The following is an 11,613-nucleotide window of genomic DNA, read 5'->3' as shown; positions in this document are numbered from 1 at the left end:
TCATTATTATGTGCCAAAAAATGTACAAAATAAATATCAAAAAACAAAATCAACATTACATTTAAATTTCCATATATATACATATCACCAAACTTTGCAAATACAAAATATTCACCCAAAGTCATAATTCACTAAATCTACTACTACATCCCAGTGTTGAAGATAAAATAGAAAGATGTATGATTTACTAAAATGGAAAGCTTGCAACTTATTATTCAGATGATGAAGACAGTAAATACATATATACTCGATGTAACTAAGTGTCTAAAAACCAGGAGAATATGACCTGGTTTTTCTCCACACTACACAAACTAGACTTCTAAACATAAGCAACTACTCTTGACTAAGTCAATGTTACAACATTAATATACACGTTGTATTATTTGAAATACATAAAGATAAATATGTTTAGATTAATAAATCCCCAACATACCCCCTTTAATCTAAACATCTCCAAATTTCTTGACTCCCAGTAAGCTTTTCATCTTCTCAAACTTCTGTGCTGCTAATGCCTTAGTTAATATGTCCGCTCACTGCTCGCTAGTCTTAACATGTTTAATCACTATTAAACCTTTCTCATCATAAACACAAATTAAGTGATACCGAAGATCAATGTGTTTACTTCTTCCATGGAAGACTGGATTTCGTGCCAAGTCCACTACAGACCTGTTATCGATGTACAGGGTGACTGGTCCTAGTTCAGCATTCATGATATAGCTTAAAACTCTTCGTAACCAAATAGCTTAACAAGCTGCAGCCGTAGCTGCCATAAATTCTGCTTCACAAGATGAAAGTGCAACACATCGTTGTTTTTGTGAAACCCATGTAATCGGATTATCATCAAGATAAAAGGTCATCCCTGCTGTGCACTTCCTATCATCCACACTTCCTGCCAAATCACTGTCTGAAAAACCAGAAAGAATGTTGTTACCACGTTCCTTTAAATAAATCAGCCTGTACTGTAAGGTTCCCTTCATATATTGACGTATTCGTTTAACAACATTCATATTAAATACAGTGGGTCTCTCCATGTACCGACTTACTATGCCCACTGCAGAAGCAATGTTAGGGCGAGTGTGCACTAGATAGCGTAATCCTCCCACTATACTCTTGTAGTGAGTTGTAGTGAAGGACTCCCATTCCTTATCTGCATATATTGGTAACTTATACTCCATTGAGAATTTCACAACATTGCATTCTGCCATACCTGTTTTGTCTATAACTTTCTTGGCATATGCAGATTGTTTGAGCTTAATGTGATATCGATCTTGAACGACTTCTAGTCTCAGGTAATAACTCAGCTTCCCAAGATCGGACATGTCAAATTCACGACTCATCTACCCCTTGAATTTGACAATGTGTGCAAGATTTGTGATAGTGACTAGCAAATCGTCGACATAAACACCACCAATTAGAGAATCTGAAACTGTTCACTTGACATAAACAACATGCTCAAATGGGCATTTTGTAAAACCCAATTGAGCAAAAATTGGTTAAGAAGGGAATACCATGCTCTGGGAGCTTGATGTAAACCATACAGAGCCTTCAATAACTTCTAAACTTTATGTTCATGTCATTTCTGTACATAGCCTTTCGGTTGTGATACATAAACTTCCTCGTGTAACACACCATTGAGAAAAGCAGACTTAACATCAAGGAGGTGAATCTCCTAATTACCTTTTTCTGCTGAAGCCAGGAGTAATCGAACTGTCTCCAATCTGGTTACAGGGGCAAAAACTTCATCGTAGTCCACACTGAGACGCTGCACATAACCCTTTGCTACAAGACGGGCTTTGTATTTAGTCACTGTACCTTTTTTATCCTTTTTCATCTTGAATATCCACTTAAGATAGATGGTTTTATGACCTTCTGGCAGTGTGGTAAGTTCCCACATTTGATTTTTCTAGATGGACTGAATCTTGGTATCCATTGCTTCTTTCCATACAGGATCATGAATGGCTTGCTCTAAACAGATTGGCTCATCAATCCCCATCAAAAGGAGTTCATCTACAATCTCTATTTCACTTGTGTGATCATAGTTATCTGTTAAGGAATGAAACTTTCTGGGTTGTTCACTGCTTGTACTCGATGTAATCATCCTGGTGGCACTATCTCTGTCACTAACTGTACTGATGGAATTCATAGGCTGTGGTTTGAGCATTGATGAGTGAGATGTGGCAGGTAAACTAGTGAATGAAGGATCATTGTTGATTGAAGGAATAGAAGATTCAGGGACTGAAGATTGACTAACTCGATCATCATTTCCAAGTGCAGAAGGAGCATATCATGCCACGACCAAACTACCTGTGCCTCGTATATCTGAAATACTTCTTCCTGCCCATTCTCAGACCTTGGCCTCATCGAAAACCACATTTCTACTAATTTCAATACGGTTTGCCACTGGATCTTATAGTCTATGTGCCTTTGTGCCTGGTTCTCGCCCAAAATACACAACCCTTTTGCTTCTATCATCGAGTTTGCTAGTATGCACAGCTGGGACTTTCATGTAAGCAACACAACCAAATATTCTTAAATACTCAACACTCGGCTTTCTGCCAAACCATGCTTCATGTGGAGTGATGGTTGAAAGAGAGCGAGTAGGTAGTTTGATCAGTACATATACAGCGTGTCTAGCTGGTTTACCCCAATTGTTTAGAGGCATCTCTCGTTCTTTCAATAGACGTCTGGCCATGGCGACGATAGTGCGATTACGACGCTTTACCACATTGTTTTGTTGTGGTGTGTCGGGCGCTGTAAAATGTCTCAGAATGCCATATTTTTGACAATATTCCGGGACCTCTTTCGATAAAAACTCGCCTCAACGATCCGTTCTTAAGACTTGAATGGTCTGTTGTTTACCATTCTTGACTAATAACTTAAAATTCTTAAAACATAACAGGGCTTCATCTTTTGTTTTAAGAATACGTACTCACATCATATGACTAAAGTCGTCAACAATTAGCATGAAATAACGATTACCAGCGGGAGTGGGTGGGGAAATAGGGCCACAAAGATCTACATGAACTAGTTCTAATATAACTTTTGCAGAATAACCAGTTTGAGATGGGAATGACTTACGTTCATGTTTTGACATGAGGCATCCATTACAAGTCTCGTCTGTCTTGTGAATCGAGGGTAAGCCATATGCCATGTGATTCCTTAACATACGTTGTATTACCTTAAAATTTACATGGCCAAGATGTTCATGCCAGAGCTTTGCTTCATCTTCATCTTTTGACAACAAATAGATTTGTTGTATGTCATTGATATGTACTTTATAGAGTCTGTTGGCTGATCATTTTACTTGCATCAATAGTCGACCATAACTATCATATATCCATAAATTTTCACTATCCAGTACCACTCTATTTCCTTCCTCAGACAACTGGCCTAGGTTAATAAGGTTGTTACGTAGTGTAGGAATGAAATACACACCGTGCAAAGTTCTTATTTCTCCATTTCTACAAGTGATCCTTACTGTGCCTTTGCCCTCAATTTTCACCAGCGACACATCTCCAAATTTCACTTCTCCTTTCTTAGTTCTATCTAGTATCTCAAACTTTTTTCGACAACCGGTCATATGATTACTAGCCCCATTGTTGAGATACCAAGTGTTTTCCTCCATTTGTCCTCAGATAGTAGAATTATATCATCTGCATCATCTTCACACATAGCCATTAACAATGCAGGATCACTCTCACTCAACTACGTCAAATTCACCTCACCTCTCTATAGAGGTTGTCTGATTTTCTTTGGTTTTCGACATTCCATTGCGAAGTGCCCATACGCTCCATAATTAAAACAGTTCATCCGACTTCGATCTCATGCTACACAACCATCCTTGATTCGATAATCACTTCCTCCAAAGGACACATTTTTCCCGGATTCTTTAGCCATTTCTCTCTGGTGAGTAGGAGTTTTCCGCCTTCATTTTCCCTCTTGTGCCATTCTTCCTCAGTCAATAGCAATTGCTGGCCCTCACTATTTTCAGTTTGTCCGTGTAAGCACTCCTCATGGGCTTTGAGTGAACCCACGACTTCTTCCACTAACATGGTTTCCAGGTTCCCAAATTGCTCAATAGCTGAAGCAATTTGCAGGAACTTGGTTGGGACAGCTCTTAGCATCTACTTGACAACATATTCCTCTTCGATTACCTCCCCCAAAGCTCTGATATTTTTGAACAGACCATTGAGTCTCATACAGAAATCATCTAATTCCTCTGAATCCTTCATCTTCAAAGATTCAAACTCAGCTTTGAGTGTCTGAGCCTGGGCCCTTTTGACTTTATCCGCATCTAAATACATAATTTTGATAGCTCCCCAGTCTTATTTGGAAGTCTTCCTCTCTACGAGTGTCAGCAGCATGTCATCAGGAATACCTTGATAGATAATAGCCAGTGCACGCTTATCCATCTTTTCCTCTACTGCCGCCTTGGGATCCTTAGGCTCTATGGCATCCCACACATCGTGAGCTTGCATAAAAAACCTTCATTTTAATTGCCCAGGCAGTATAATTTGTCTTTGTCAACATAGGATAGCTCAACCCAAATGTGCCTTCTCTTCTTTTACTTGACTCCATTCTGTGTTGATTCACTGAAATTATTTTGGTTTTGTTTTAAGGCTATGATACCATATGTTAAAGATAAAACATAAAGATGTATGATTTACTGAAATGGAAAGCTTGCAACTTATTATTCAGATGATGAAGACAGTAAATACATATACACTCGATGCAACTGAGTGTCTAAAAACCAGGAGAACATGACCTGGTTTTTCCTACACTACACAAACTAGACTCCTAAACATAAGCAACTACTCTGGACTAAGTCTGCATTACAATGTTAACATACACGTTGTATTATTTAAAATACATAAAGATAAATATGTGTAGATTAATAAATCCCCAACACCAAGTAAGGTACCAAATTTACCAAAGCCGACTAACGAATTTAAAAAACTGCCCCAACTAATAATATATTTCCAAACAACCAAATTTTATCCACATCACTAGACAAAGATCCTAAACTAGCCCAGACCTGCTGCTGCAATAGTATGGCTTAGTTCTACCTTCCGGCTTCGAACAACTACATCCAACGCCAATGGAATATATGCGGTGCTTGTGGCAAAATTAAATAAACTGTCTTCATCAATGTCATACGCCTACCGTGTAACTATTAACTAGATATAGTGCAAATATATGTTTACCAAATATATATATATATCAAGTAAAAAATGAAGTTTTCCTTAGATCAACATTCTAATGAATTACTAATATATATACCAAACTCCTATGCCATGACAGAACTATTATTAAGAGTGCACGACAATGTATGTTACCTCTAGTAGCACTGAACTAGTAGCATATCCAAAGAGGATGCATCTCCCTCTATTACTCGAACCAAATCATCGCCAATTACAAGCTAGACGCTGTAAAAATTTTAGTTTTGTGATACGTGTTAAAAATAATGTACAATGTGGGATCAAATTATTGACAATTTAAACTATCATTAAAGTCTAAGACAAATTTGAATAATTTTTTATCACAAATCTAGAAAAAGCCTACGACAAACCCCAACATAAAAACACTACAAGCAACAATAATATCAAAGGCTAGTTGATTCTTTGAGTAGCCGAGTGCTTAGGGAATTAAAGATTATGCAGCACCACACCATTTATTTAGATAAAAAAATTTCAACAATATACCAAACTATACAAACATACTCCTCGCTCAAGCGCACCCCTCATACCATTTAATTAGATAAAAAAAATTCAACAATATACGAGACTATACAAACATACTCCTCGCTCAAGCGCACCCCTTATTGATGATATATTCCCGTAAGAGTCAGCTTACATTTATAAATAAGAATGTTAAGTAATAAGCATATTAAGTGCAGCCATGTATGTTATATCATATATATGATAGACACATTTCGCAAAAGAGTATCCAAAAAAATCAATTTATATGGGATAAACATTTTCCAAATCAGTATTTTATTTTATGATGCACATTTACGAATAGAGTATCTCAAACAAATTGGGAAATACATTTTGTAATATTTGCATCCAAAAGATTAAGTTGGCCATCATGTTAAAAATTGTCCTTTTGTCGAGTATCACTAAAATATAGTAATTTTTGCTTTGTTTTGTTAGTGTAACTAAACAGTTTCATAAAGATCAGGCACTAACACAATGTTATTATGAAATAAATTTGCTCTACATATAAAACAAGACTCATTCGGCAAAAATGGAACTATTATTCTATTAGATAAGAACTCAAATAAACCCTGAATTTCCATTATTCTTTTATTTGCCCCTTAGCATAAAATTTCTGATATTAGAGAAACAATAGAAAGCAATCATAGGAGTTTTTGATTACATAAAACAAAAAAGAAAAAAAACAGTTTAGGGCAAGTCACATGGTTGATGAACCACCATAAGAGCTACTGCCCTTCTTCCTGTAGCCATTGATGGACAAGCAACTATTAGAAATGTAGTTAGGCACCCTAACAATTAGTTTCTCTTTTTTCCAACTTAAATAATTAAAATAGAGAAGAATTCATCTGGTGTCAGGATTGTATATCTTTGGTTGTGTTTAAACTCAAAATAGAACTACTAACCCTCTTACTCAGAGAATTCCAAGACAACTGTAAGCCCAAACCTATAATACTTCTCATAGATATAATTAGATAATATTTTCAAGACATATATAGAGACCAATAAAAGATAAAATACAGATATACTACACATGCGACTACACACACTTAACCATAAATCATCTAAATTGTTCGGTACCAAGATAGGAATTTAATTAGTCAATTATAGGATACAGAAGCAACCCGGTAACATAAGAAATGTAACTAACTGCATGTAAGTAAAATGTTGTATTGTACACTGCACAACATAAAGATATTGGATTAAAATGTCCTCCAAAAGGCATTTCTTAATAACAAAATCCAAAGGTTCGTGACCTTATTTTTCCTATGTGACAAAATGTCATCTCGTGGGGAATAATTTTGTGTAATATTGACAGATAAGTAAAACAACTTGCAAGGAACTTAAGTCCCATAAACCAGAAATTTGTTGGATTTAATCTAAACTTATTATTTATTTATTTTAAGTTGTGATTTGTTTTAATAAATTGGCATCTGTTAGCCATGTTGTAGTATTAGAATGAGTCAATAACTTGTTTCAGTTTATTTAGGAGAGTCGTGGAGTAGTTAGGAGTGTGAAAGATGTTTTAGGTGAGAGTTACTAGTTTGTAGGAACCAGTTATTTTTTAGCAGTTGTTTTAAATTGTTCGTGTATGCACTCAGTTATCCAGAAGCAAGAAATAAACATATCAGTCTTTACTCTCTATCATTTCAAATTACACAGGTGTGTGTTTTGTTACCAGTTCTATTATTCAACATTTGGTATCACAGCTTGGTCGTGTATGCCCAAGTAAATGCCCAAAATGGGAACTATGGACGTGTCAAAACCAAAGGAGGGATCGATCGGACTCAGGTATCCCATGCTGGCAAGGAATAACTATACGACAAGGTCACTAAAAATGAAAGTGTTCATGGAGGCACAAGGCGTGTGGGAGGCAGTGGAGTCTGATGGCAAGAAATAGGTCGAGACACGAACAGATAAAATGGCGTTGGAAATCATTTATCAGGGAATCCTGGAGGACATTCTATTGTCCGTTGCAGAAAAAAATCGGCAAAGGAGGCCTGGGAGGCCATTAAAACCGTGTGGGTTGGGGCTGACAGAGTAAAAAAGGCAAAGGTACAGAACTTAAGAGCCGAGCTGGAGTCCTTGAGCATGAAAGAGACAGAACATATCGATGATTTCTGCATAGAGTTGTGTGGCATTGTAACGAACATACGTGTTCTGGGAGAAACGATGGAAGAGTCATATGTTGTTAAAAAGCTTCTGAGAGCAGTACCACCTAAATACCTCCAAATTGCCTCTACGATTGAACAGTTTGGCAATCTTGAGGAGATGATAGTGGAAGAAACAGTTGGGCGACTAAAACCTCATGAGGAACGAATTCATGGGCCAACAGAGACTTCTGAAAAACAACTGCTTTTGACAGAAGAGGAGTGGTCAAGAAGAGAAGCATCTGGTGAGAAATTGCTGCTCACAAGATAGGAGTGGATAAAGAAAACATCACCAAACCAGAAGGGCAGGCGTGACAATGAATATCAAAACAAGGATGGGAATCGAGGAAGTCGAGATAAAAGTAAAGTGAGGTGCTTCAACTGCAGTATCCTGGGACATTATGCCTCAAAATGTCGAAAATCAAAATGTGAGAAAGAACAAAAGCAAGAAGCTAATTTGATTCAAGCTGATGACGACGAGCCAATATTACTCTTAACAGAGTGTGATGGAAAAGAAGAGAACATGTTTCTGTTGGACGAAAAGAATGTGACACCAAGATTGAAGTAGGAGGCTGAAGCGAGGACGGAGTCTAACCTGTGGTATCTCGACAACGGAGCAAGCAATCATATGACCGGGTTACGATCGAAATTTGTTGAGCTAGATGAAAGTATGTCTGGGGAAGTCAGGTTTGGCGATGGTACAACTGTAACAATAAAAGGAAAGGGGTCTGTGAGTCTCAGCTGCCAGAATGGTGAAGAACATGTGCTCCGAGAAGTGTATTTCATCCCTAGTCTCTGCAACAATATCATAAGTTTAGGACAATTGTCGGAGGAAGGCTGTAAAGTAATTTTGCATTGAAATTATTTGTGGGTTAATGATAAGGTTGGGAGGTTGCTAATGAAAGTAAAATGCTCAAATAACAGGCTATATAAATTGATCATCGAGGGGAGCAAATCAGAGTGTTTAATGGCAAAAATAGAAGAAGAAACATGATTGTGGCACCACAGACTTGGACACGTGAACTTCGAAGCCATGACTCTTATGTCTGAGAAGGAGCACATGGCCTGCCGAAGGTTGTTCAACCTAAAGAAATTTGTAGAGGGTGTTTAATGTCAAAATAGGCCAGAAATTCATTCCCACAGCAGACAACCTTTAATGCTTCAAAGGTTCTAGAGCTTGTGCACGGAGATATTTGCGGTCCTATATCACCACCCACCCCTGGAGGCAACATGTATTTTTTCTTGTTGGTAGATGATTTTAGCAGATTGATGTGGGTTTATTTTTTGAAGACAAAAGGCGAGGCATTTGAAGCCTTCCAAAAGTTTAAAGCTTTAGTTGAAGATCAACCTGAACGAAGAATCAAGGTGTTTAGGACATACAGGGGCGGGGAGTTCTGCTCTAATAAATTCATGGCCTATTGTGAGAGAGCCGGTATTGAAAGGCACTACACAGCTCCTTATTCTCCACAACAAAATGGTGTGGTGGAGCGGAGAAATAGGACTGTTGTAGCAATGGCCAGAAGCATTTTGAAAGAAAAAAATATGTCGTGCAAGTTTTGGGGGGAAGCAGTGAGGCACTCAATCTATGTTCTGAATTGCTTGCCCACTTGTGTAGTCATTGGCAAGACTCCGTACGAAGCATGGTCAGGTAAAATACCAAATCTTGCACATTTGAGAGTTTTCGGATGCATTACTCATATGAAAATACCTAATGTACATCTGAGTAAGCTAGATGATCGAAGTAAAACATTGGTGTATTTAGGAAAAGAACCAGGAACCAAAGCTTGCAGGTTGTATGACCCAAGAAGAAATTCTTTACATGTCAGTAGAGATATTGTGTTTGAAGAAAATAAAAGTTGGCACTGGGAACAAGAGTCTGAAAACAATTCTGCACAAGGATCATATGTTTTAATCGAAGGAAATTTAGGTGTAGAGAATAATGACGAGTTCGAAGCAACAACTCCGGTGAAAGATAATTTCGAAGCAGCAACACCAGTTCAAGCACTTACGCCTAATTCCAGTCAACTCTCCGAAGAAGAAAGCGAGCCTAGACGTTATAGACGGCTAAGTGACATTTATAACGATACTGAGGAAGTGGAATTACATGATGAATTAATGTTGATGGGAGTGGATGAACCAGTGTGTTACAGTCAGGCAATCAAAGAAAAATGCTGGGAAAAAGCAATGCAAAATGAGATCCAAGCTATAGAAAAAAATGGCACTTGGAATTTGGTGGAGCTGCCTGCTGGACACAAACCCATTGGGTTAAAGTGGGTATACAAATTGAAAAAGGACACAGAAGGAAAAATTATTAAGTACAAGGCCCAGCTTGTAGCAAAGGGCTATGTTCAGAAGCAAGGTGTGGATTATGAAAAGTATTCGCTCCGGTAACAAGGTTGGAAATGGTAAGGCTGCTGTTGGCACTCGCAGCTGGGAGGTTCATCATCTTGATGTAAAATCTGCTTTCCTCAATGGTGAACTCAGTGAGCATGTGTATGTGAGCCAACCTGAAGGATTTATAAAAGGAGGAAAGGAACATCTCGTCTATAAGTTGGTAAAAGCTTTATATGGTTTGCGACAGGCTCCACGGGCCTGGTACGCGAAGCTTAACTGCTGCCTAGAAAATTTGGGTTTCATCAAGTGTCCGTATGAACCAGCTGTGTATACAAAGCAATTTAGGGATGAAGTCTTGGTGATAGGAGTTTACGTCGATGACTTATTAGTCATAGGGACTAGTGTGCATTATATCGACTCCTTTAAGAAACAAATGGTGAGAAATTTCGAGATGAGTGATCTGGGAAGACTTTCACATTATCTGGGAATTTAGGTTAAACAAGGAAAGGATGGCATAGAGTTGAAGCAAACAGCGTACGCGAAGAAAATTCTGTAGAAGGCAGGTTTATTGGAGTGCAACCCAGTGAAATATCCAATGGAGGAGAGATTGCAGCTGCATAAAGATGAAGATGGGAAGCCAGTTGATCCTACTCAGTTTAAAAGTATGGTGGGAGGCCTTCGATACTTAGTGCATACCCGTCCTGACATTAGATTTGCAGTAGGGATTGTTAGTCGTTACATGGAGAGACCCACAGTTCTCCATTATAATGCAGTGAAGCGAATATTGAGATATGTAAAAGGAACTCTGGAATATGGTTTGAATTATGTAAGAGGCTCGGGAAACTACATTTTATCTGGTTTTTCAGATAGTGATTTGGGAGGAAATATAGAAGACAAGAAGAGCACCGGGGGTATAGTGTTCTATCTCGATGACAGTTTAATATCTTGGGTGTCTCAGAAACAAAGGTGTGTCGCACTCTCATCTTGCGAGGCTGAGTTCATGGCTGGCACTGCTGCAGCATGTCAAGCAGTTTGGTTGCGAAAGTTACTCAGTCAGATTGTTGATGTGAAACCAGGCCCTGTAATAATCTATCTGGACAACAGGTCTGCTATAGATTTAGCTAAGAATCAAGTTTTCCATGGCCGTAGTAAACATATAGACATTCAGTACCATTTTATTCGTGAATGCATTGAGAAAGGAGAGATCAAACTCATGCATGTGCACACTAGTGAACAGAAGGCGGACATTCTGACAAAGGCGCTTGCAGCTGTCAAGTTTGAGAGAATGTGTGAGTTACTTGGCATGAAGAAGTTGGCTACATAAGTTTAGATTAAGGGGGTGTTTTTTGGATTTAATCTAAACTTATTATTTATTTATTTTAAGTTGTGATTTATTTTAATAAATTGGCATCTGT

At 38.0% G+C, this 11,613-nt stretch overlaps 2 protein-coding genes across 2 annotated transcripts; one reads left to right on the top strand and one right to left on the bottom strand.

The window, feature by feature from the left end:
- Positions 1-743: 743 nt before the first annotated feature.
- Positions 744-1,337, bottom strand: LOC141666247 (secreted RxLR effector protein 161-like). Its single transcript, XM_074472240.1, has one exon. The coding sequence runs from the start codon at positions 1,335-1,337 to the stop codon at positions 744-746; it is 594 nt and encodes a 197-aa protein (XP_074328341.1).
- A 9,456-nt stretch (positions 1,338-10,793) lies between these two features.
- On the top strand, positions 10,794-11,522 carry LOC141666245 (secreted RxLR effector protein 161-like). The gene has a single exon (XM_074472239.1). The coding sequence runs from the start codon at positions 10,794-10,796 to the stop codon at positions 11,520-11,522; it is 729 nt and encodes a 242-aa protein (XP_074328340.1).
- The last annotated feature ends 91 nt before the right edge of the window (positions 11,523-11,613 follow it).

Source organism: Apium graveolens, chromosome 6 (assembly GCF_009905375.1).
Source record: "Apium graveolens cultivar Ventura chromosome 6, ASM990537v1, whole genome shotgun sequence".
Lineage (NCBI taxonomy): Eukaryota > Viridiplantae > Streptophyta > Magnoliopsida > Apiales > Apiaceae > Apium > Apium graveolens.
Note: the sequence above shows the minus strand (reverse complement) of the source record. Positions and strands in the feature narration are given on the sequence as shown.

Excerpts from the sequence above, each read along its gene's own strand:
- LOC141666247 (XM_074472240.1), bottom strand. The coding sequence starts at position 1,337 with ATGAGTCGTGAATTTGACATGTCCGATCTTGGGAAGCTGAGTTATTAC.
- LOC141666245 (XM_074472239.1), top strand. The coding sequence starts at position 10,794 with ATGGAGGAGAGATTGCAGCTGCATAAAGATGAAGATGGGAAGCCAGTT.